Source organism: Arvicola amphibius, chromosome 12 (assembly GCF_903992535.2).
Source record: "Arvicola amphibius chromosome 12, mArvAmp1.2, whole genome shotgun sequence".
Lineage (NCBI taxonomy): Eukaryota > Metazoa > Chordata > Mammalia > Rodentia > Cricetidae > Arvicola > Arvicola amphibius.
In genome coordinates this window covers 88,224,720-88,250,922 of record NC_052058.2, presented here as the reverse complement: position 1 = coordinate 88,250,922, position 26,203 = coordinate 88,224,720, and the positions used below count along the sequence as shown (strand labels likewise).

Below are 26,203 nucleotides of genomic sequence, written 5' to 3'. Positions count from 1 at the left end.
TACCCTCAATGATGTAAAATGACCCCTTAATCCCCACCCGCTAAGTGACTGGTAATTGCCAGTAGTGCTCAGCTGAGGACCACATCTCTAATACATAGACCTTTAAGAAACATTCCCTGCTAAACTATAGCAATGAGACCAAGGGAGACTAATGATGAGCAGTGTCCAGCCACTACAGGGTTAGCTGAGAAAGACCTCATCAAGCATGGGGCTCAGGGAAGAGGAGAAGGGAAGCCATTCTACAGAGGGATCAGAAGTAAAAAGTCAAGTCTGTTATTTTTGGGAACAGAAAACAGTTCGAAAGGCCTAGAAGCTGACCTCACAGCCAGTGAGACACATTGCGGGGTCAGGGAAGAAGGCAGGGATGGTTTTTGTTTTGTGTTTTGAGACTTGCCATGGATCAAGAATGACCTTGAAGGGTGGACAGATGGCTCAGTGGTTAAAAAACACTGGCTGCTCTCCCAGAATATCTGGGTTCAATTCTCAGCACCTGCATAGCAGCTCACAAAGTGTAACTCCAGTTCTGGGGGATCCAACACCCTCACACAGATATACGTGTAGGCAAAACACCAATGCACATAACATAAAAACAAATAGATCATTTTAGAAGAATGAGCCAGGCAGTGGTGGCGCACACCTTTAATCCCAGCACTTGGGAGGCAGAGGCAGGTGGATCTCTGTGAGTTCAAGACCAATCTGGTCTACACAGAGGAAACACTGTCTAAATAAATAAATAAATAAATAAATAAAGTTATTGAATGTCTGATTCCTGCCTCTGGGATCACAGGCATGTGTCACCATTTCCAATTTATACAGTGCTGTAGATCAAACCCATTGATGCTAGACAAGCAACAGCTGAGCTGCATCCCCAGCTAAGCATGTGTTTGTGATGAGGTAGATGCAGTAAGGCAAAGTCAGAATCTCTCTGATGCCTAGGTCTTCTGTGAGCACCACCACCCACACAGGACAGGATCCCCACAAGGTACCACACAGCAGTATAAAGCACCAGTTTTGTGCTGAACACCTGCTGATCTCAGGAATCAGCCTCTAATTCCCCTGGGCTCTAGGACTAACTCTTCAAAGTTAGCAAAGCTGTTAAGGGAAAAAGAGAAGATAAATATTGCTTGTCAATGATTTGCGCAGTGTTTTACCATACAGCATGGTATATTGTCACACAGTATACATGTCATTACATCATACCATTAAATTAGTAGTCCTGTCTACAACGCTAATGTCTCTAGTACCTCTGAGTAGATAGTATCACTATTTTATGAGAGAAACAGAATCAGAGAGGTTAAATGTCTTGCCCAAGTACATTCTTTTTCAAGCCAAGTCCCTCTCAGTCCAGTGCTTTACTATGCCTGGAGACAGATGAAGTGGCTAATCAGAGCACCCCTTTAAAATGAGCATAAAACCGTTCTGAAATTTTGTGTGTGTGTGTGCATGTGTGTGTGTAATACCAGCTCAGTTGTGCACAGATAAATAACTGCAGAATATTAGTTGATAATTTATTAACACCAAATGACTTCTTAAGGTCATTTAAGTCTTAATCACAACTTCTTTAAGACCAGGAGTAATGCCACACACTTGTAATCCCAATCCTCACAAAGCAGAGGCAAGAGGATTCCACAGGTTCAAAGCCAGCCTGGTCTACATCATGAGTTCCAGACCAGCCATGGCCACGTAGTGAGGCACCATCTTCAAAACCATCTTCTGACAGACAGACAGACAGACAGACAGAGACGGAGAGGAGAGTGACAGAGACAGACGCAGAGAGAGAGAGAGCGGAGAGAGTGAAAAAGACAGACAGACAGACGACCAGAACACACAACGTACAGCTGTTTTGAACAATCATCCCTGGTCCCGGGCTGTAAGAGGCTGATTCTGAGGGCTGGCACACACTCAGCAAATAACTCTTATCATATAATAATACTGTGTGCTGTGGGCTCAGGCCTGGTGAAGTTAGTTGTTCCCAGCAAATTTTTGAAATAGACGGTATTTTCCAACGGATATTTTTTAAAATGTGAGTTCAAGGCCAGCCTGGTATACAGGACTGTTTCATAGAGAAACCCTGTCTTGGAAAAAACCAATAAACAAACAAACAAATAAATAAAATAACACATCTGCCAGGCACAGCTTACCTCTGTTGATACTTTTGTAACATAATTACAGGCTAGTACTTCTAACCCTGTGAGCGGTCAGGTGATGGATGATCTTCTAAAGTTAGTCCTGAAAACTGGTCATCTCCTTCAGCTAAAACGCAGCATTTTCGGAGCACTGCCTGCACTTTATATTATCTACACACATCACATTTCAATTTCACTCCTCGGCAAATGTTTGACTTAGAAGATAAAAGAAAAAAGGACTATAAAAAATAACTGAAATTTCAGAAAAGTAATGACAGTTGACCAACAAGGAAAATAACTTTAAACATAATTTAAAGACTTTATGGTTATGTTCACATGTAGTTACATGTGTATAACTATCACAGCCTAGCCATTGGTCTCTTTCTTAAAAAGTTAAAAAGTCCAGGGGCTGGCATTGTAGCTCAGTTAGAGTGCTTATCTATCACGCACAAAACCCTGGGTTTTGATCCTAACACCACATTAAAACAGCATGGTCTGTGAATAACCTGTGATCCCAGTACTTGGCAGAGACTGGAGGATCTGACATTCAAAGTCATCCTCAGCAAGTCTGAAGCCAGCTGGGTTACAAAAGACTGTCTCAACAAACAAATCCAACTAGGTATAAATAGCACATGCCTATAATCCTAGAATTTGAAAGACAGAGCAAAAACAACTTCAGGAAAATGGAAGGTATCGCCGTTGCCCTACAGATCGTGGACTATCAAGGTGAAAGACTGCAGCCAGGAGTCTCTGGAGAATCAAGCTTACCGAAAGTTCTGGTCCAAACTAGACACTGCCTTCCCCACATCAGACCATGTTGTTGTTATTGTGGTTGGTTGGTGGTTGTTCTGTTTTTGTTTTTTTTGAGACAGGGTTTCTCTGTGTAACAACCCTGGCAGTCCTGGAACTAGCTCTTGTAGACCAGGCTGGCCTTGAACTCACAGAGGATCTGCCGTCTCTACCTCCCAGGTGCTAGGATTAAAGGCGTGCGTCACCACCCGGCTCCATATTCTTATTCTTTTAAATTCGGTAAGTGAAGGGTCCTCTTGCCCATTTCAGGAATAAGGAAATTCTTACTGAGAACACATGGAAGATCATTTCCCCTGGAAACCCCCCCTAAACCCCACACAAAATTTAATGTCTTGAGATACTAATGATCAGAGGGTAGAGAGACAAGACTTGGAGCCCAGATTTTTTTAAAATACTTATTTATTTATTTATTATTATACAATATTCTGTCTGCATGTTATGCCTGCAGGCCAGAAGAGGGCACCAGACCTCATTACGATGTTGTGAGCCATCATGTGGTTGCCGGGAATTGAACTCAGGACCTTTGGAAGAGCAGGCAATGCTCTTAACTACTGAATCCATCTCTCCAAGCCCCCTGGATTCCAGATTTGATCATAATTAGTTTTATAAGCCCCTAAATTGGACAGTGATGTCTCTTCATGGGGCTGTGTGGGCAACACAGAAAATTCTTAAGCAGAAATTTATACTATTATGACTATATAATGTGAGTTGGATGGGTTGAAGTTTTAGAAGCAAAGTGAAAAGAAAATTATCCAGAATGGAGAGTGGAACATATTAAGAACTAGACAAAGCCAGGCCGGTGGTGGCACACGCCTGTAAATCCCAGCAATTGGGAGGCAGAGGCAGGCAGATCTCTGTGAGTTCGAGGCCAACCTGGTCTACAGAGTGAGTTCCAGGACAGGCTCCAAAGCTACTGAGAAACCCTGTCTCGAGGGGAGCAGACACGGAGCCCAGTGTCCATAGTGAAGAGGGTCAGGCAGCCACATAGAGGCTCTCATTGGGTTAAATGCATCATCATGACCTTGAGCCTAGCCTTGATTTCCAAACCTCGGAACCCAGCCCACCCACAAATTATTTCATACAATAGCCAGTGAGGAGGACAGATGTTTGCCTGGTATTCACAAGCATTCTCTAGCAACAATTTTTCATGGGTAAGCAGCTGACCAGTAGGTTACCCCGGGAATTCCTAAACCAGAGAAGCTGGGTTTTAGTACTTCAGCCAGTCCGTGTTGGTTAGCTACACAAGTCTTCAATAGAGACCCTAAGAGAGGGCCAGATATTCTTGGAAGACTGGTCCCTCTGCCAGATGGAGCCCTAAGATGTGTGGCCAGGATTCTTGCAGAGGTTCCTCTCTTGGCATCCATGCTGAACAATGTCCCTATAGATCTTTTAGGTATGTTTATAGCTCATAGAGCCCTTGGTATTTCCAGGCTCCTAGAAGGGCGATTTCAGTGGACATTCGTGGATGGCCCACATGAATGAAGAATCCTCTGCTTCCTCACCTCTGAGCAAATGGGTTCAGAAAAAAGGACACACACCAGAAACTAGACCAGCACCGTCCCCTCTGCCCTCAACAGATGCTGCTGTCCCAGAGCCATGCTGGCAGCTGGGACCACACACTTGGATTTTAAACCTCAATGGCTCTTTAGCATCTGCTACCTTCCTCTCTTTTCTTCCCCTAGTCCTTATTTGGAAGAAGGGGGAGGATAGTTAATGAATGAGGCCATCTGGCAACAAATGTGGTGGTGTAAAACACACACACACACACACACACATGCACACATACACGCACACACCTTTTCAAGATTCCTTTAGCTAAACCCAGGCTCAAAACTTCTGCTAGTTTGGCAGAGCAGTGGTCAACAGAGGAGCCTTTCAATTTCCTAGCCTCTCTCTCAGGGGTAAGCTTAGGTACCTTTATTGTGGAACCTCGGGTTGATAACTTAGCTGGACCACAGGCATTTCCTCAACCTGTTTTCTCTCCTAAAAACAATGATGAGGGGAAGGGGGAATTGGGAGATGACAACATAAGAGAACCGGATGGTCCAGGGCGGAGAGGGAGAGCAATGATAGAGAGAATCACTATGGGGTTAGGGAGAAACCCAGTGCTAGAGAAATTCCCAAGAATCCACAGCAATGATACCAGCTAAGACTCTTAGCCACAATGGATAGGGAGCCCAAACTGGCCTTGCCCTGTAATCAGACTGGTGACTACCCCAACTATCATCACAGAACCTTCATCCAGCAACTGACAGAACCAGATGCAGAGCTCCACAACCAAGCACCAGGACGAGTTCCAGGAATCCAATCGAAGAGAGGCAGTAGGGAATATATGAGCAAGGGAGGTCAAGATCATGATGGGGAAATCTACAGAGACAGCTGAACCAAGGTCGTGGAAACTCAGGAACTCTTAGACCGACAGCTGAGGAGCCTCCATGGGACAGACTAGGCCCTCCATATGTGGGAGACAGTGGTGAAGCTTTGAATATCTGAGGGACCCAAGGCAGTAAGACCAGGATCTACCCCTGGCGCATGAGCTAGCTTTTTGGAGCCATTCTCTATGATGGGATGCCATGCTCAGCCTGAATGTGGGGGGGGGGGGTTGCTTGATCCTTCCCAACTTAATGTGCCAGACTTTATTGACTTCCCGTGGAGCTTTTACAGTAGTGAGGGGGAGTGAAATGGGGAGTGGGCTGAAGGGAAGTGGGGGTAGGTTGGGGGCAGCAAGGAGGTCGGGTGGAGAACTGTGGATGGAATTGTAAAAATGAAATTTAAAAATAATTAAAAATTAAATGAAAAAAATTTTTCAAAATTTATGGAAACACTGGGATTGGGGGTGTAGTTCGGTTGTTACAGTGCTTGACTTCCAGGTAGGAAACCCTGCACGGGTTTGATCTTCAACATTACAAATAACAACAGAAACATGTCAGGAGAGCCCCAGGCTGTCTATATACCTGCAGAAGACACACAGCTGTCTCTGGGTCTGCTGGGCCTTTAGTTAGGTCACCTCACGTGTTCCAACATAGCTTTCCACCCTGTTTCTAGGACAGTGGTAGATCTCCAAGGTCTGGATATTTGAAATCAAACTTCTAAGCTCTTAGGCAATTGCCTGGCACAAGGTCATTTCTTTGGCAAGTGTTGGTTGAGTGCATACTGTAGGCGTCGCCAATAGTTGCCTGGCAGTGACAACATACTAAAATGCATGCCACATCCTCTGAGGAAGGCACTTGCCAAAAATGTTTTTCCGGTTTTATTAATCTTGAGGAAACAATCAGACAATCCAGAATGTGAGACTTTCTATCAAGCAATGAACCGGACTAGACTGGTTTGTTTTTAAACACAGAATTTGGCTTTGTAACCCAGGCTGCTGGCTTTCTCTTTGGAAAGAAAGGCAGTGCTATTTGAGTATGAGAGAGAGAGAGAGAGAGAGAGAGAGAGAGAGAGAGAGAGAGAGAGAAGAAGCTGGGCATGGTGGCGCATGCCTTTAAATACAGCAGAAGGCAGAGGCAAGTGAATCTCTGTAAATTTGAGGCCAACCTATGTGGTGAGTTCCAGGCCAGCCAGAGCTACATAGTGAGACCTTGTCTGAAAAAACGGGGGTGTGGTTACAATTTCTCTAATGACAGAGACAGTGTATGTCTCTGATAGGTTTGTGTGCTGTGATAAAATAAAAAATACCTGACATAAGAATTTCAAAGAGGGGGCTGGAGAGATGGCTCAGCGGTTAAAAGCATTGCCTGCTCTTCCAAAGGTCCTGAGTTCAATTCCCAGCAACCACATGGTGGCTCACAACCATCTGTAATGAGGTCTGGTGCCCTCTTCTGGCCTGCAGGCATCTACATAGACAGAATATTGTATACATAATAAATAGATGAATATTTAAAAAAAAAAGAATTTCAAAGAGGAGAGCCTTTATTTGACTCATAGTTTCAGTGATGGTAGAGGCAGGGGCATGGAGGTGTAAAGCATCTGACGTCATGGAGGTAGGAAACAAAGAAAACATGCATGTGCTCCAGACCTCCCATTCTCCCCTCTTTGCTCTTCCCTGGCCTCCACCTGGGGGATAATGCCCGCCCCCCCCCCCCTCCCCCACCCCACCCCCCTCACCCCCTCACCCCACCCCTCACCCCCCACATACATCATGGTTCTCTCCCCTTAGTCCTCTCTGGAATGCTCTCACAAACACCACGGTTTGATCTTCAGCACTACAGATAACAACAAAACCATAATCAGGAGAGCCCCCGGCTGTCTATATACCTGCAGAAGACACACAGCCTGTTGGGTTACCTTATGTGTTCCAACCCAGTTTTGCACTCTGTAGATCCACTGGTAGATCTCCACAGTCTGGGTGTTCAAACTCAGACTCCTAAATCTTAGGCAATTGCCTGGTACAAGGTCATTTCTTTGGCATGTGTTGGTTTGGCAAGGTGTGTGCTTTACTGATTGTCTGGGCATCTCTCAGTCCAATCAAACTCCAATACCAGAGCTTAGGCGGTAGATGTAGAAGAACCAATTTATTTTATTTTGTATTATGATTTATTTATTTCCCATGCAAGTGGGTTTAATCCCTAGCACTGCAAATAAATAAAGCAAAGCATGATCAGAGGAGCTATATGCCTATAGAAGACCACAGCCTCCCCTTCTCTGGGCGTGTACTTTTCCTCTGGGTTGCTGGGTCATTCACTGGATCACTGGATCACCTTATATGCTACACACACACACACACACACACACACACATGTGCATGTATGTTTCTTTATTTTACATAAGCAGTTCAGGTCACCTGGGCTGCTATATGAGACCTTGTCTCAAGAAACAAACACAAAAACACTAGCCGGGTGATGGTGACACACGTCTTTAATCCCAGAACTTGGGAGGCAGAGGCAGGCGGATCTTTGTGAGTTCAAGATCAGCCTGGTCTACAAGAGCTAGTTGCAAAAAAAGAAAGAGAGAGAGGAGAGAGAGAGCGAGAAGAGAAGAGAGAGAGATAGAGAGAGATAGATAGAGAAAGAGAAAAAAAAAAAAAGAAAGAAAAAGAAAAAAAAAAGAAAGAAAAAAAAAAAAACAACATGCTGGCTACTTGTATGTTAAATAATTATTATCACACAATTAAATGACCAAAAGTCTCAGTGAGTAAAGATGTTTTCAACTCCAGCCTAATGACCTGAATTTGATTTCTGGCACTCAGACGGTGGAAGGAAAGACTGACTCCCCAGAGTTGACCTCTGACTGCCACACACCATGACATACACTCAGCTACATATACATGCATGTACACATATACAAAAAAATTAAAATATGAACTAACCTTCAAAATACCTGTGTTGTCCCACATAGTAGCTACTAGCCAAAGATATTTAAGAGGTACATTGGGGGCCAGGTAGTGGTGGTGCACATCTTTAATCCTTGCCATGGAGAAGCAGAGGCAGGTGAATCTCTATGAGTTCAATGCCAGCCTGGTCTACAGCAGAAGTTCCAGGACAGGCTCCAAAGCTACACAGAAAAACCCTGTCTCACTGGGCGGTGGTGGCACAGGCCTTTAATCTCAGCACTCGGGAGGCATAGGCAGGCTGGCCTCTGGTCTATAAGAGCTAGTTCCAGGACAGGCTCCAAAGCTACAGAGAAACCCTGTCTCAAAAAACCAAAAAAAAAAAAAAAAAAAAAAGAAAGAAAGAAAGAAAGAAAGAAAGAAAGAAAGACCCTGTCTCCAAAAACAAAAAACAAAACAACAACAATCAAAAAAGATAGGTTCGGGGCTAGAGAGATAGCTCAGTGGTTAAGAACACTGGCTGCCTTTTCAGTGAGCCCAAGTTCAATTCCCAATAACCACAAGGCGGATCACACTTGGCTGTGACCCAGTTCTAGGGGAACCATCCATATTCTGGTCTTTGTAGGCACTGCATGCGTGTAGCACACAGACTTTCAAGCAAACACTAATACAAATAAAATAAAAATAAATTTTGAAAAAAGTGGCTAGGTAATTGATGAAGTGTTTTTTTTTTTCTTTTTTCTTTTTTTTTTTTTGGTTTTTCGAGACAGGGTTTCTCTGCAGCTTTTTTAGAGCCTGTCCTGGAACTAGCTCTTGTAGACCAGGCTGGCCTCGAACTCACAGAGATCCGCCTGCCTCTGCCTCCCGAGTGCTGGGATTAAAGGCGTGCGCCACCACCGCCTGGCTCTGACGAAGTGGTTTTTAAATTTATTATATTTTAATTAATTTAAGTAAGTAGCAAAACACAGCTACCCGAGTCCTGTATTGAGCGCGCAGCACAGTCTTAGATTATAAGAAACTTAGGAGAGCAAAGATGTAGTTCCCAGAATGCTTGCCTAATGTGCATGAGGTTCTGATCTTCATTTCATCCCTGCAAAAAGAAGAAACAGAGGCAGAGACACAGGAAGACAAACCCTGACTACAGACAATAACCAAATGCCATACATGAGCTTACACTGAATTATGGATCAGAGGTGGAGAGAAATGAGAAAAAGGATTTGGAGGCCTATAAAGAAGGAGAAAGTCATACTGTTAGATGACACTATTACATTGAAATTAACTTTGCTTAAGATGTAATTTACTTGGTTCTATAGGAAGTTCCAGGGTACAGTCTATCCTAACAGAGAGGTTATAGAGGTGGGAACTGGTACCACTGTGTCCACAGTCAGGAAGCAGAGAACAAGGAAGGCAGGTGCTCAGCTTGCTGTCCGCTTTGTACTTAGTCTGGGACCCCAGTCCGTAGGATGGTGTCACCTAAAGGTAATGAAGGTCTTCCTACCTAACTTAATCTAATGTGGAAACTCCCTCAAGATGTGTCTACAAGTCTGTTCCTGGCAGGGCAGGGGAGGGGGGGGGGTCCCTGTAACTTCACCGCAGGCGGTAGGCCGGGAAATGCACCTGGAGACACAAGAAGAGGGAGTGTTCAGCCCAACTTAGTTGGTGCTGAGTCAAAGAGAGTCTAGCAACAGGCAACTGCATGTTGCCAGCATATTTAAACACAGAACAATTTAGAAAAGTTTCCAGAGAACAATCCTTACAATTCCAGGTGCACAATAAAGCTTAAGGTTTGACTGTGCAGAAACTCCTTTACAAAGTATATGTGACCATGAAGATGGGTTCTATAGCTTAGGGCCTAGGATCTGGTGTGGTCTCTAACAAAGATAACAGAAATCAACAGGCCGTGAGTGTTGGGAGCAGTGAGACCCCAGATCCTGAATTTTTTGTAATCCCCTGATCTGAGTGCCTACAGCTGTTCTGAGTATGAGACCTTCAGGAGTTCCTGATGGCAGAAGAGTGGTTTCTGGTGGGTTTGGCTGGGGCGTGGCTATCTCTATATAATGTGCCCCTGAACAAAATAAAGGGGGCATTCTTGGGGAATTCAAGGATGACCCCTGTCGCTGTCTCTCTGTCTGTGTGTGTCTGTGTATTTTAACCTCCAGCCCCTTGCCCGAAGCTCGGTAATTGGGTAATAGTGCACCGAGTGCAGACAAGGGGGTGCGGTGCAAGGCACGTGAGTACATGTGACATCTCCCCTAAGAATGGGCTCTATTAACTAGAGCTAAAGATAAAAGCCTAGGGCTGGAGGTCTGGGATAAACATTCTGGGAGACTTGGGTGAGGTCTGGCTCTACAGATAGCAAAGGTCACTAGGTCAATGACAATATCTACTCCCAGTTTTCTGGGTTGAAAATGGGTATTTATTTCCTCCATTATGGAGACACTCCTGCGTTGGTAACATTCCTGGTCTCTTCGATGTTTCTCGGCTAGCAGGAGGGCCTCTTGCCCTCTACATGTTCCGATGGTGAGTCTACATTCTATAAAGTTGACAGTCAAGACTAGTCATCATAATCAATAAGCCCACTGAAAGAGCAAAGTGGTGTGAATGTTTTCTTCTGCAGGCTCAAAATTTTTCAGAATAAATGATGAGAAGCAAAAGTGGAAAATGAGGAAGGCAGACATCCACCGAAGATTGGCAGTGACCGTGCAAAGGTGACCACTGTTCCTGGCTTCTAAACTCTGTTCCCAAACTGTTTGAGTAATTCATATTTCCAGATTCTTTTTTTGGGGGGGGGGGGTGTTTGTTTGAGGTTTTTGTTTTGTGTTTTGAGACAGGGTTGCTCTGTGTAACAGCCCTGGTTGTCCTGGAACTCACTCTATAGACCAGGCTGGCCTTGAACTCATAGAGATCCGTCCACCTGCCTCTGCCTCCCAAGTGCTGGAACTAAAGGTGTGCACCACCACCATCCAGCTCAGATTTCCAGACTCTAAATGCATTTTCCTGCCTCCTGTTTATACTGCTTTCCCTGAGAAACTGTAATCAGAATTACAAGTTAGTGAGATGGGAAGACACCTGTCTCCACTCAAGGAGTGAGATTGCTTCTTTTCTCGTTTCCTTGTTGGTTTTGGTTTCTTGAGACAAGATGTCTGAAGGTGGCTTCAAACTCATTATCTAGATGAAGTTTACTTTGAACTTCTGACCTTTTTAAAGTTTGTTTTTCTTATGCCTGTGTTTTGCCTGCATATGTGTATGTGAGCCGTGTGTGTGTGGTGCCAGTAGAGGCCAGAAGAGGGCGTCAGTGTCTATAGCCATACCACCAATGAAAACATCTGATCTCATCAGAAGAGGCCATTGGATCCCTGGAACGAATGATGGCTGTGAGTTTGTGAGCTGCTATTCTGGTACTGGGAGCAGAACTTGGGTCCTCTGTGAGCGTAGGAGGTGCTGTGATTGTAACCACTAAGCCATCTCTCCAGCCTCGGATTTTTGACTTCTGATTCTCCTGCCTTTGTCTCCTAAATGCTGAGATTATAGACCTGCGCTCTCAAGCCTGGCCTGTGATCAGTCTGGCAGAAATTCTGTGACTTGGGGGAGCAGCAGACTTGTACATCTCCCTTCTTAAATCTTGACTCCCCACCTTTCTGATTTAAGAATCTACAACAAGTTCCTCGTCCAGATGCCCTGGGTCAAATGCAAACCTTTGAAATTCTCATTTACTTTGCAACATGCTGTAAGTCAAAAAATTATAAGCTGTCCTGCCAGAGTCCCACTCCGATGGGGTTCAGGTCCCGAAGAGGAGGTATGGAGTCCATGGGGTGTGGGGGAGATACACATATGACATGATCTGAGGGTTAATCAGGATGACTGCCTGATTCTTGAAAAAGGAATACTGTGAGTTTGAGGCCAACGTGGTCTACAGAGTGAGTTCCAGGACAGCCAAGGCGGTTACACAGAGAAACTGTCTCAAAAAACAAACAAAAAGAAAAGAAAAAGAAAGAAAAAAATACACTTTTTATACCTTATAGTTGCACATGAGATTAAGTGGAAGAAAGGGGTCTATAAATTGTGTAGTTTGAGGTGAGGGATTGAGGAAACTAGCACTGACCTTGACAAGTTATAGGCACCAGTCATGTGTTAAAGGAAGGGCCACAAATTCCTCTTGCCAGGGATAAGAATGACTCCTTTTTTAGCCAGCAGGAGCTTTCTTCAAGTCCCTGAGAGAATGGGGACTTTTGTCTAAATGCCTGACCTTGGGAAAAGGACTTTCTTGGGGCATCAGACTCTCTATTATAGAATATTGCAGTTTTTTATATGGCTTGGTTTATGCAAATAGCTAAAGCTCAAAGCGAGCGAAGATGAAGCTAGACAAATATTTCTGTGAGCCTGAGTAGACCTTAGGATTTATAAATCTTGATTATCAAATATTCCTTACTTATCAAACAAATCTTATTTATCAAATATGCCTTACTTATCAAGCGCATGTTACTTATCTGAATTTCTAACAGTTCAGGGTTACCTTGTGTGGGAACAGACAGTTATCGCGATTTATGGTTTCACGTGATGGGGACTTTCTCCAAAGGATTATTTTCTTTAAAAAAGCAGCCATTTTATCCATTTCATCCTTTAAAGCCCAAACAAAACTTCCCAAAGGGAAAGGCATAAGGGATCTCTCATAATGCATCGTGAGAAGCATTAAAAACGAAGGCAAAGGGGTGCTGGAGAATTGGGATCCGCAAAGCAGAAATGCAGGAATTGTTGTCAGTCAGCAGCAGTAGCCATGTGATCCACGCCCCTGTCATATGATATATATATATGGTTTTTCAAGACAGGGTTTCTCTGTAGCTTTGGAGCCTGTCCTGGCACTCGCTCTGTAGACCAGGCTGGCCTTGAACTCACAGAGATCCATCTGCCTCTGCCTCCCAAGTGCTGGGATTAAGGGCATGCACCACCACCATCCAGACTCAAAAATATACATTCTTGAATACCTTATTATTTTTATGTGTATGTGTGTTTTGCCTGCATGTATATGCACCACCTTCATACAGTGCCTGCAAGACCATTGTGAAGTTACAGATGGTTGTGAGGCACACAGTGGTTTTGAGTCACCAGTGCAGGTGCTGGGAGTTAAACCTGGGTCCTCTGGAAGAGCAGCCATGTGCTCTTAACTGCTGAGTCATTTCTGCGCCACCACTCCCCACCTGTTACATAATTAAGTCACCAAACGTCAAGCAGAAGGGCAATGACATAAGTACAAGGGCTGCCCTAAGAAGGGACAAGTTCATGGTGAGATGACTCTTCAATAGGCTTTCAAGCCCCGTTCCTCAGTTTAGAATCTGGTATGGGAATCACATAGGTAATTTACAGACTAAGAGGCCTTCCTACTGAAGAACCTAGATGATTCTTAAGCATGCTAAAGTTTAAAACTTCCTTTTGGGGGGAAGTGAGGGTGTTCAAGACAGTTTCTCTGTGTAGCCCTGGCTGTCCTGGAACTCTTTCTGTAGACCAGGCTCTGCAAACACAGCGATCCGCCTGCCTCTGCCTCCCCCAAATCCTGGGATTAAAATTATGCACCACCACCACCTGGGTAAATCCAAGGCTTTCAGAGTGTAGGAAGATTTAGCTGTGTAGAAAAAAATATGAATGTTTTATTAGGTGAAACTTCCTAGGTAAACATACAAAATCAAAATTGGACCTGGGTTGTTAGAGGCCGAGACTGTGGCTTCATGGTAGAGTGCTTGCTTATTGTACAGAAGGCTCCAGGTTCAATCCAACAGACTGACCTGAAAGGGGAAACCCTGAAGGGGGTGTGGGATGAGCCTTCTGGCCTTCTGTGGTAGTTTAGATTTGTAATCCCAGCGTTTGGAGACTGGAGCATAGGATTGCTGTGAGTTCCTGATTTGTCCAGGGCTACATAACAGGGCACTACAAAAAACGAAAAGGAGAAGAAGAGGACATAAAGACCCTGTTGTGAGGGAGGAGGGCAATTCCCACTTAAGACCATACTAGATAAAGTTGGTAAGTTGATTAAGAGGGTGGACCATGAGCATAGAAGACTTTAAGTATTTATGGGAAGGTTGGTCAGTTTGGGAAAGACAGTCAGTAGACAATGAAGAAACAATGATGTTTTGGAGAAGCTTCATGGGATGAATTAAAGAGCAAACAAACAAGTCCTCAGATCCTGAAGACCGGGGAGCAGGTCAGTGGAGCGCTCCATTGTGGGCGAGATGCATCTGCTCTGCAGGCCTTAGCTCTGTGTGAATTCTGCTAACCAGCTGTACCACTGGAGTTTCCAACAATAGCTCTGGCCTATCTGGGAGCCCGGTTTGTACAAAGGCTAATTAACAAAAAGTAAAGCACAGAAATGCTAAGACATTTACAACGAACAAGAGCGTGAAGGCCAAGAAATGATAAAGGCGTGATGCTGTATTCATTTTAGACCAAGGGCAATGCACATTTGGGGAGGGATGATGGGCTGAGTAGATAGATATCTAGGCGGAGGTGTTGTATTCTAGAGGTGTCTTATAAAGGAGCAGATAGAAGCTGGGAGAAAGGAAGTTATTGCAAAATTTGTGTACTGAGGCTTACTGTCATCCTAGTGGCCAGACTCCCGTGACCAAGGCTATTTTCCAGCCTTGACTTGGAAGGACAGCCCTCCAGAAAGTATCCAAAACAGACCAACGCAAACCAAATTAGTAAAAGCCCAGGTTTAATGTGTAAAACATTCCCAGATGATTTTCTGGCCTCCAAGAGAGGAGACAGGGAAGATAGACCAAAAAACATGTCTGTTTTCTGGGGTGCAGTTTAAATACCCTGTGGGAGTGGTCTTGAGAATCTCTGGGGAGGAGCCGTGTTTGGCAGCCTTTCTGAGATGAGGCAGGGTTTGGGGAGAGAGAGATGGGGGAGGGGGAGCTTCCACCGGAACAGTGTCCCCAATGGGTTGAATTGGGGTTGCTTACAGAGCATGAATGAACTTAGTTACAGGAGCACCGGCAATTTACCAGTGACTACACCACCGAAGGAAAAAAAAGCCTTTTGTTAGGCTTGGTGGCGCATGCCTGGCTTTAAATCCCAGCACTCAGGAGAGGGAGGCAGATCTCCGTTAGTGCAAGGTTAGTCTGGTCTACACAGAGCATTCCAGGACAGCCAGAGCTACATAACGAGAGGCCCAGTCGCAAACAAACAAATTGCCTCTCCCCTGACACCATCAATTGCCAATTCCTCAGGGAACGGAAGGTTTCCTGAGTTCCTCCCTGCTCCGTGACGGACTGATGACGAGCCCAGTCTCTGAAGGTCTTATGCAGAGGGTCACGCTGCTGTTCACGTGTTCACGGGCATAACAGCCAGAAGACATAATTACACAACACCCCACCTACCTCTTCCTTTGGTTTTTACATTCTTCCTAGCGTTTCTTCTACAATGTTCCCCGAGCCTTGGGTGGGCTAAGATGGGCATTCCCATGTTAGGGCTGAGTCACTTCTTCTCAGCACTTTGACCAGCTAGGGGACATCTGCAGTGGATCATTGACGACTACCAGAAGAAGCTTCTCATGCCAAAACTGACAGCACTCATCTATGGGAATAAATATAACACTTAGAAGGCTGTTTGACAGGCACAACTTACCCATTTAACAAGACAACAGTAGGTGCTTCCACACTGAGTCTTAGGTCTCCCCAGCCACAGGCTTTTGACGAAGTTTACAGAAAGGGACGTGAATACTCTATTCGGAAGTTGGCCTTAAATGCAATTAAAAAATATTATAGGGGGTGAGGCAGGGAGCTGGAGAGATGACTTAGTATTTAAGAATACTTATTGCCCTTCCAGAGGATCCAGGTTCAATTCCCAGCACACACTTGAAGGCTCATAACCATCTATGACCATAGTCCTAAGTGATCCTGTGCCTTCTTCTGGCTTCCGTGGACACCAGCACACACATGATACACAGACATACATGCAGGCAAAACACTCATATACATAACATTAAACACAAGCTTAAAAATGATAATAAAAATGAAAGTGATTGGTTGTCCCCTCCGTAGTCACCCCAATAGTGCACCACTGGACACAACTTGCTGGCAAGTTGAGTGTAGCACACACCCAGGGTTCACCATCAATGGCCACCCGCCTCCAGCAGCCTGTGTAGCCCCACCTAGCAGAGAAGCTTCCGGTTCAGTTCCAGCTTGATTTCTTTGTGCACTGCAATCAGAGCATGCAGTGTCTTCACAAATGGGGTCCTGCTGTCTAGTTCTGCTAATCAGTCAACAACCTGTATTGGTTTGGATCCTCAGAGGCATCCCTGAGAAACATTTTAAGAATCAGAATGTGGTAATTGACTTTTGAAAAGGAGGGATTGAGGTAAATGAATGTAGATACAAAGAATTAATAATGCTCAAAATATGAAGTCTACATGGAGGAGAGAAATGAGGAGGCTGAGAAAGGAGCTATTTTTGCAGTGACGTCTAAGAGGAAGGCTGTGATGGATTTGCCCAAGTGGAGATACCTGTCTTTCTCAATACTGAACATAACTGTTCGGAGATAAACAACAAATAAAGTTGTTAAGTTTCAAACCAAGGACAAACAAGGTGCTATTTAACATATCAAAGCAGACCTGACTGCCAGGTTATTTTTCCCAGCATCCCTTAGTCCCTACCAGTTACCGGCTATAGCTGGCTTAACCCACCCTTTTACCCTGAACTCTCCAGTCCAGAGACTTGGCTGCCCTTCCCCCAGAGGCTCTTCCCTATATAATCCAGACATTTTGGTTACCCTCCCTTAATGGACCTTTGACATCCTGGCTGCTGCACCTGGTTCCCCTTTCTCCCCTCTCCCTTCTCATCCTCCTCTCCCCACATGGCCCAGCTCAGTCTGATCATGTCCACTTTGGGCTCTCCCAGATGTCCCTACCTCTGGCTATGCTTTCCTGCATGTCCATAATAAACTTTCTGCTCCCCCATGCCTAGGAGCAGCCATGTCCTTTCCTTTCTCTTTTATTTCTTCTTTTCATTCAGAAGTGAAGACAGATATATTTGAAGCCAAGAGAAATATGCTTTTCTCTTAATATAGAATAATCAACCCAGAGACCAAGAGTTAATTAATCCTTAGGAAATACTTAAAGGGGATAGGATGGAGAGATCTGTTGGAGGAGGGCTGCTTGTTGGTTCCCAGCTAACACTGCTTGGCCCATTAGCTCTAGCTTCTTATTGGCTAACTCTTACATATAAATATAACCCATCTCCATTAATCCGTGTATCACCACATGGCAGTGGCTTACTCGGTAAAGTTCTGGTGTCTGGTGTCTATCACCGGCAGGGCTACACAGCTTCTCCTTGCTCCGCCCTTCTTTCTCCCAGCATTCAGTTTAGTTTTCTCTGCCTAGCTAAGTTCTGCCCTGCTATAGGTTCAAAGCAGTTTCTTTATTAATTAATGGTAATCACGGCATACAGAGGGAAATCCCACATTAGAGATCCACACAAAGAATTTTAAAAAGTGACATGGGAGTGAAAAAAAGAGGGAACAGTATCACAGAAGCCACATGGCAATAAATGTTAAAGGGTGTTGAACTATGTCAAAGCCATGGGAACTGAGAACATGCAATCCTTTAAATGTGAGTGGAGGAGAGGAGACTGGCAAAGCCAGTGATTAGAACAGGAAAACGTTGATGTGTGTGTGTGTGGGGGGGAAATGTTGCAATGAAAGGTATTAATTTGTATACTAACTCTAAGTTTTTATTTTTTGCAAAGGGGGGAAAGGAGGGAATAGTGGAAGAGACTTGCCTCCCCTACCCCACATTGGGCATGGTGTGTACTCCTGGGAAAGGGGAAGAAGCAGAGACAGAAGCAAGGGGATCAGGAGCTCAAAGTCAGGCTTGACTACAGAGATTCTGTCAAAAGAAAAAAGAAAAGAAGAAGAGGGTTGGGAATATGCCTGGGTTTAGTCCCCAAAACTATAAAACTGGGTGTGGCTACAGAAGAATCACAAATTTAAGGTCATATGTAGGTAGTTGAGGCCAATTTCTTACCAGTCACAATCCTATCTAAAGGTGAGGCAGGACAGAAAAGTTACAGGGAGGAAAGTTAAAAATATTTGCCAATCACTTTATGATTATTCAGAACAATTAGTAGCACAAAAGGAATGACCTTGTGTTCAAAAATTAATTTCGTGGCTGCTGTAAGAATGTGGAAGTCTGAATGAGGAACTTTCTCTTGCTTATTCTGGATTGCTATTGCTATACGTAGCATCAAATGCCCATGAATTTGCTTGTTATCGGTCATAAAGAAAACACATTTACAGGTTCGAGATTGACTGTGTCGTTGAGATAACGGGAAATGGACTCCACTTGGGACATGAGAGATGATGTAGTCTTTCATTAATGGCGTGGTTTATTTTAGTGTCATAAAACGTTTATAAAAATGTGATAAAAAAAAAAAACCATCTGGAAACCTTTAAATATGATTTTAAAACATCTGGGGGACAGATTTGACAGGCGAGATCATGGCCTGTGTAGTTCAGGCTTCCCCTCCCTCCCACACACACACCCACAACACACCCACATACACAAAGTTGTTTCAAAAAACACGCCATTGCCGCCTGTCTCTGGGAGAGGAAGGGGTGGGGGGAATCCTGGCAGAAGATGATGACCTTGGGTTTTTTTGATCCTCTTGTCTCCATCTCCCCAAGGCACAGATTACAAGCCTGCGCCACCACGCCGAATTTTAGAATTGTTTTAAAATAGATTTCTGAATGTTTTAAAGTTTGAAAACTTTATGTAGGTTTGCGCAAGGTAGTTAGGAAACTACATTTCCCAAGAGTCCACTCGGCAACTCTCCACACTCTCCCGGCCTCTTCACCAAAAGGTACACTGGGAAATGTAGTGCTCTCAGCTGCCGGGCACACAAGGCTGGCGAAGGAAGACGGGAAGTGCGCCGCCAGTGGCAGGACAGGGACCGAACAAGGACTCTGCACACCCCCAATTTGGTGTGTGCGGTCAGAGAAGGGCCCAGGTCCTCTGTACCTAGCGGGTAGAGCAAGGTGCCAGTAGGGTTCACGCGCGGGCGAGTTGCTTGGAGGTCCCTGACTGGAAGGTGCCAACCACAGGGGGTCGAGCTCGTACCCGCCCCACCCTGGCTGCGGCCGCGCGGGGAGGAAGCGCGCAGAGGCCGAGTGCAGAAGTTTCCTTTTCTGAACAGCTTCAGCTAGACAGGGTGGGGATGCATGACTTCAGTCGGAAGAAAACTCGAAAGCCCAAGGGCTCAAAATAAGCGACTTCCCGAAAAACAACATTAAAAAAACAAGCAACAACAAAAAAAAACCCTCCTCTCCCCACCGCTAGCCATGGGCAGCCGAGATCACTTGTTCAAAGTGCTAGTGGTGGGAGACGCCGCCGTGGGCAAGACGTCACTGGTCCAGCGCTACTCCCAGGACAGCTTCAGCAAGCACTACAAGTCCACCGTGGGAGGTGAGAGGCCGCGCCGGGAGCAGGCGTCGGGGCTTGCAGCGGGTAGTCGCTGGGTGCTGGGGGGGGGGGGGGGGGGGGGGGGGGTCCCAACCTGCGCTGTCTGCCTGCAACGATCAGGCCGAAGCATACAGGTGAGAGATGGAGAAGGTGGAGGGGTCTGAGTAGGGCTGTCACGGCAGCCAGCTGTACTCTTCTCTGCCGTGAGCTTCCCCGAGCAATTAATTAACTTCTCCAATCAGTCGGAGGCAGCTTGAGCCTGGGTTCAAAGTGCGAGCTGGGGAGGGTTTGCTCTGTTTCTCACCGGCAGGGGACTGTGTTGATGAAAAGAACCGACTTGAGCTAAGGAGGGCAGAGCCTAGGAGTTAGGCAGTCAAGAAGGGCCGGATGTGGGTGAAGATTGGGGAACAGATTCTGGTTAGGAACTGATGAGACCTGTGGGTTGCTCTAATAAAGATATTCGTGTTGGACTTCGTGGGAAATGTGAGGAATTCAAGAAAGAATGTCAACTACACCCAGAGTGGCCTATCTTCCCACCCTTCTTCTCTAACGCTAGAGGAAGGGAGGGGAGGACAGAAAGAAACACCAAAAGTTAATTAATTTCTTTCCTGGTGTGGCCTTGAACTTAATTGAAGGGAATCACACCCACCCCCTACCCCCACCCCCCCGCACCACTACAAGTAGAAGGTAGTTAACAAGGTGGTGATATGAAAGAGTAACCTAAAATAAAAAACTAAAATTTTTATTTAAAGCTTGTACCAATATAGACTTTGAAAGTGTGCACCAGTGTTCATATGAAAGTTGTTTTTAATTAGCTATTTACTTGAAATGAAAACTTCAAAGGATATTGGCAAAGATGGGAGAGATGTCTCAGTGGGTACAGTGCTTTATAGCCAAGCCTGACTGCCATGAGCTGAGTCCCCAACCCCACAAGAGGGACAGAGAAGAGACCTCAAAGTTGTCCTCTGACCTCCATGGAAGCACTGTGGCATGGAGCAGGCACACAGACAGACAGACAGACACACACACACATATAAAACATTCTAATTTTTCAAAAAGTATCTGGCAAAATTAAGGGCTTAACATTTCAAAGAATTGCGTTTCCCTACAGTATGAATATAATTGACTCGGACAATTTGGGTTTGCTGGTTTGTCTCCCAGTGTTTATTATTATAAATTCTCCCTGGTTTTTACTTCTGTCACGATGTAGAATATGTTTCCAAACCGAAATTACTCTGTTTCTCTCCTTGACAACTAGGCTTCCCAAGCACAGTATGGCTTTCTATGCCTTTAATTCCACGCTCAGGAAGATCTTAAGTGGGTGCTAGCCTGTGCCACACAACTCGGGAGGTTCAACTGACCTGCCGGCAGATTGCCGCATGGCTCTTATACTTCGTCCTCTGGAACCTTTTCAGTTATCCCGGTTTTCTGCCTGACGTAATCACCAAAGGTCTTATGGACGACATAGAGTCTTTTGTTGTGTTTTCTCGTTTATACTATTTGCTCAGATACCAACAGTGAAGTTGAATGTAGAAGACACAAAAACAAAAATTGGTTTTTTTAAAACAACTTTATTTAACTTTATTTCATGCGTATTGGTATAATGATGTCAGATTCTCTTGAAATGGAGCTACAGACAGCTGGCAAGCTGCCATGTGGGTGCTGGGAATTGAACCTGGGTCCTCTGGAGAAACAGTCAGTGCTCTTAACCACGAGCCATCTCACCAGCCCCAAAAAACAAAATTGTTTAACTTAACTTCATTTCCTTTGTCTCCCTCATCTTTTCCCCTAAGAAACCCCCTAAAAACTCTCCGCAGAAAACCATATAACCTGAGAAGAGGAATTATTCCATAACCTTTCCTATCCTAGCCATGGGGATAATTAGTATCAAATAACTTGATCTGATAGAGGCGAAAACCCTGAATATCTTTGAGTATGAATTGTGTGTCCCGCCGCTTACCAGCCGTGTGGGAACTCCTCTCCCCCAACGGAAGGGCTTAAGCCTAAATGGAGTTTTAAGATTCAGGGTTGTCTTTGTGTATTTAATCTGATCTTAATCCCTGGATTAAAAAAAATATTTGTGTGTGTGTATGCATGAACATGTGTATCATGACATACATGTAGAAGTCAGAGGATGTTTTGTAGGTTTAGGTTATGGGGACTGAACTTGGGTTGACAGGCTTGGCAAAAGTCCCTTTAGCTTGCCCACAGAGCCATCTCACAGCCCCCCCCCCCCCCCCCCCGACCGACTAATTAAAGTATGATATGTGTATATTTTCAGTGGATTTTGCGCTGAAGGTTCTCCAGTGGTCTGACTCCTCAGAGATGGTGCGGCTTCAACTTTGGGATATATTGCAGGTATAAAATGGAAGACCAGACAGGAACAAGGAAGAAATTATTTAGCCAGTAACTGCCTGGGGTCGGGTGGAGGTAGGGTGGAAATTGGAATGGCAAAACTGACATCTTTTTTTTTTTTCCTTCCTGAAGCTACAAGTTGAGCTTCTCTGAGCTTTTGAGATGATTTTGGCAGCATATTGCCCCAAAGACAAGATGCCCACTACCCTCTGTGTGGGTGGAGATTGCTGTTAAGGTAGCAGATTGTCCCATGGTGGATGCTCCCCCTGGTAGGAGGGTGGGCTCTAGATCTTCAGCTGACTTTAGTGAGAAGCAAGATCTCCAGAAAACAAGACAGTGATAATGGTGAATCCCGTATTCTATGCTATCTTCAGAGTATTCGGATTTACTGGTTCACTGGACCTGTCGTGAAAGCGTTTCTCTTACTCAGCAACTGACAGATCAGAAGTGCCAGCCTGACTTTCTTAAAGTTGCACAGATAGTAAGTGGCAGCAGGGATGTGAGCACTGCAGTTTGGAGACAGAATCTACAGTGGAAAGTGACCGAATTTAGTAACCCTTAATGGGCTAGGCAAGGTCAGAAGGGAAGGGAAGGGAAGGAGCCCTTTCTACTGTGTACAAAAACACCCTGTCCTCCAATAAAGGAAGAGGAGAGGATATCAGAGAGGGTGCTAACTTCAGAATCACCCTTTTCCTTTTTTTTCTTTTTTTGTTTTGTTTTGTTTTGTTTTTTGTTTTTCGAGACAGGGTTTCTCTGTAGCTTTGGAGGGCCTGTCCTAGAACTCACTCTGTAGATCAGGCTGGCTTCGAACTCACAGAGATCCCCCATCTCTGCCTCCCAAGTGCTGGGATTTAAGGGCCTGTGCCCCACTGCCCGTCCCAGAAACACCTTTTGAGAGCTTTCTCTTCCTTCCCTCCAGGGCAGGAGCGTTTCACCTCAATGACGCGACTATACTATCGAGATGCTTCTGCCTGTGTTATTATGTTTGATGTCACCCAATGCCACTACTTTCAGCAACAGCCAAAGATGGGAAACAGGATCTGGACAGCAAGCTCACATTGCCCAGTGGAGAGCCGGTGCCCTGCCTTGCTCTGGCCACCAAGGTGTGTGGCCAGTTTAAGTAAATGGCCCCTGGCATCTGTCAGTCACTAGAGTAAAAAGTATCTAAAAGGCCCTGTGTTTCTGAGCATGTACATCCTGTTTTTTTTTTAAGCTAGAGTCTGTGTAGCCAAGGCTAACCTAAAACTGACAGTCCCTGCTTCTGTTGCTAAAATGCTATAATTAGTGCCACCGTGCCCTGGCCGCCAGCATGCCTGGTTTGCCCCTTTCAAGTTGGCAGTCACCTCTGCTTTCTTTGAAGAGATATTGAGAAAGTAATTTTCTCTTTCTCTCTCTCTCTCTCTCTCTCTCATCTCTCATCTCTCTCTCTCTCTCTTTCTTTCTTTCTTTCTTTCTTTCTTTTCTTATTTTGGTGGGGTGGTGTTTGCTTGCATATATGTCTGTACGCCATGTGTGTGCCTGGTGCCCAAGGAGGCCAGAAGATGGTGTCAGGTTCCGTTGGGTCTGGTGTTACAGAGCATTGTGAGCTGACGTATGGGTATTGGGAATTGAACCTGGGTCTCTGGAAGAGCAGTCAGTGCTCTTAACTGCTAAGCCAACTCAACTTTCCTGAGAGTGACTCTTATTTTAAAGGAAAAATCTTGGCTGCAGATTTTAGATGTTGGTGGTCTCAGCCATTGGTTGAAAATTGTTCTAAATGCACAGGTTCCCATGAAGGTTATGGTGTTGCCATTTATGTATTTTCTTTGTCAGAGTGATCTGTCTCCTTGGGCAGTGAGCCGGGACCAGATTGACCGGTTCAGTAAGAGACGGTTTCACAGGTTGGACAGAAACGTCAGTCAAGGAGAACAGAAACATTACCCGAAGCCATGAGGTGAGTAGCTCTTAGTGTTTCTGGGGACAGGCACACAGATTTGCTGTCCCCCATGGCTCCATAGGCCCTCTTTTCTGATTTCTGATCAAACAAGTTACAGATCACAGCCCCTGGAACGCCAGCTTGAGGATGGAGGGGTTGCTTAAGCCCGGTTGTCTTCATGGAGTGCTGCCTGGTGATGAGACCCTGCCTGCTGCATCGCCTTCGTCTCCAACTTCTTCTCAGGCTTATTTCTCTCTTTGTTTTTCTTTTTTTTTTTTTTAAAGAGTCCTCGTTGAAAAGATGATGAACAATTCCAGAGAAGATGTAATGTCTTTGTCCACCCAGGGGAACATACATCAACCTCCAGACCAAGCCCTCCTCTGGCTGGACCTGCTGCTAGTTCTTTAGGCTCCTTTTCTGTCCAGGTCGCGAGTCCGCCTCTTCCTGTTGGTTGCCCACCAGGCATAAAAGTCTATTACGAACATTTTCATTGTCTCTTGCCAACTGCTGCCCAGAGTCGAGGCCCCGCCCACTGGGGCCTTGGAAAAGGGCTGCCTGGAACCCATGTGCATTTTGGTTGCTACTTAGATGTTGTCTCTGACTTAACTGTTGGCCCATGTAGTCCAACTAGAGCGTCCTATGTGCCTGTGATCATCTCATCCCTCAACTGCGGTATGAGTTTATGGGAAGGATTAAAAATTAGTACCGTGTGCTTGTTTGTGTTTGTGGTGCCCAGGATGAGACTCGGGGCCTTGCACGTGCTGGGCAAGCACATTGCTGCTGAGTACATCCAAGCCTTAGCATCTGAGTTTGAAAATATTCTCAGGGTCAGCAAGATGGCTCAGTGCATAAACACATTTCCACCAAGCTAGAAAACCTGAGTTCTCTCCCTGGGGACCACATGTTGGGAGAATTGACTCACACAAGTTTGTCCTGTGACTTAGACACACTCACCATGGCGGACTCTTGCTCTCAAACATACAGAGTAAATAAGTAAATATCAAAAGTATGAATGAAATAATTCTCAAAGACAACTTGTGGTGCATATGCCTACAATCCTAGTACCTGGGTGGCTGAGGCAGGAGAATTAAATAAACATACAGGCACAGCTTGGGCTACATAGTGTCAGATCCCATCTTTCAAAATAATAATAGCAATATTTCTCTCCAGTTTTTTTTGAGATTTTTTTTCTGTTTTGATGTAGAAAAACATCATGAGTTCAGACTGAGAGAAAATAAGGTCAGATGGCCTTTTAGCCAAATTCCCATTTCTTACAGTATTCTCCTGTACTGGATTTAACATTTCAACATCAGATTCTGGGGTACAGAAGGAAGGCATTGGATTAGTTTGGGGCTACTGGTGGGAAAACAGGATCACTATATTTTTAAAACTTTTAGTCATAATTAGTCTTACCTTGTCTTGGCTTCAAGAATAGTCAAGTTTTGGGCTGGAGAGATGGTTTCAGCAGTAAAGAGCTTTCTGCTTTTAGAGAGAAGCTGAGCCTGACACCTAGCACCCACACTGGGAAGCTGGACCACCACCTATAACTCCAGCTGTAGAGGGATTCATTGTCTCTGGTCTCAAACACCTTTATTCACATGCATATACAGACATACACATACATACATGACATACACATATCTATACATAATAAAAATAAAAACAAAACAGAAGGTAAAGATCATCTTCAGCCACATTAAAAAAAAAAAAAAAGTCAAGCTTTTGGCTGGGAGTAGTGGTACTCGCCTATAATCCCAGATCTTGGAAGGCTAAGGCAGAGAATTTAAGACCATTCTTAAATTTAAGAGACTATCAAAACAATAAAAGAGTCTAGAGAGATAGCTCAGCTGCTCTTCAATGCAGAAAGATTCAATTCCCAGCACCCACATGGTGACTCACAAAGTACTGTGACACCAGTTTATGACACTCCCTTCTGGCATCCTCAGGTATTGCATGTAGTGAGCAGACATACATGCAGGTAAAACACTCATATGCATAAGATCAGGGTAAAAAACCAAACAACAGAAAAACTGCAAATGTAAAACTACCTATCCGTATTGTGATGACATTTCTTAGCACACACTTTTTTTTTCTCATTAGTTTCTTAACTAGTATTGGCAGGGATTTTAGGGGGTGCCCTGGGCTGATTTTTTTGTTGTTGTTTCTTTTGTTTTTTTTTAAAAACAGGGTCTCACTCTGTAGCACCATCGAACTTGGGCTGCTCTCTCTGTGCACAATGCTGTAAACAAAGCCAATGGACTTATCTAAAGTCGGTCTGTTCT

At 44.9% G+C, this 26,203-nt stretch overlaps 1 protein-coding gene across 1 annotated transcript; it reads left to right on the top strand.

The window, feature by feature from the left end:
- Window positions 1–19,095: 19,095 nt before the first annotated feature.
- Window positions 19,096–24,631, top strand: Rab29 (RAB29, member RAS oncogene family). Its single transcript, XM_038349221.1, is given in 10 exon segments — window positions 19,096–19,654; window positions 21,933–22,004; window positions 22,923–23,002; window positions 23,004–23,036; window positions 23,038–23,109; window positions 23,819–23,871; window positions 23,873–23,927; window positions 23,929–23,939; window positions 24,206–24,272; window positions 24,274–24,631. Coding segments are annotated over 10 exon segments (615 nt in total). The 5' UTR covers window positions 19,096–19,530; the 3' UTR covers window positions 24,322–24,631.
- The last annotated feature ends 1,572 nt before the right edge of the window (window positions 24,632–26,203 follow it).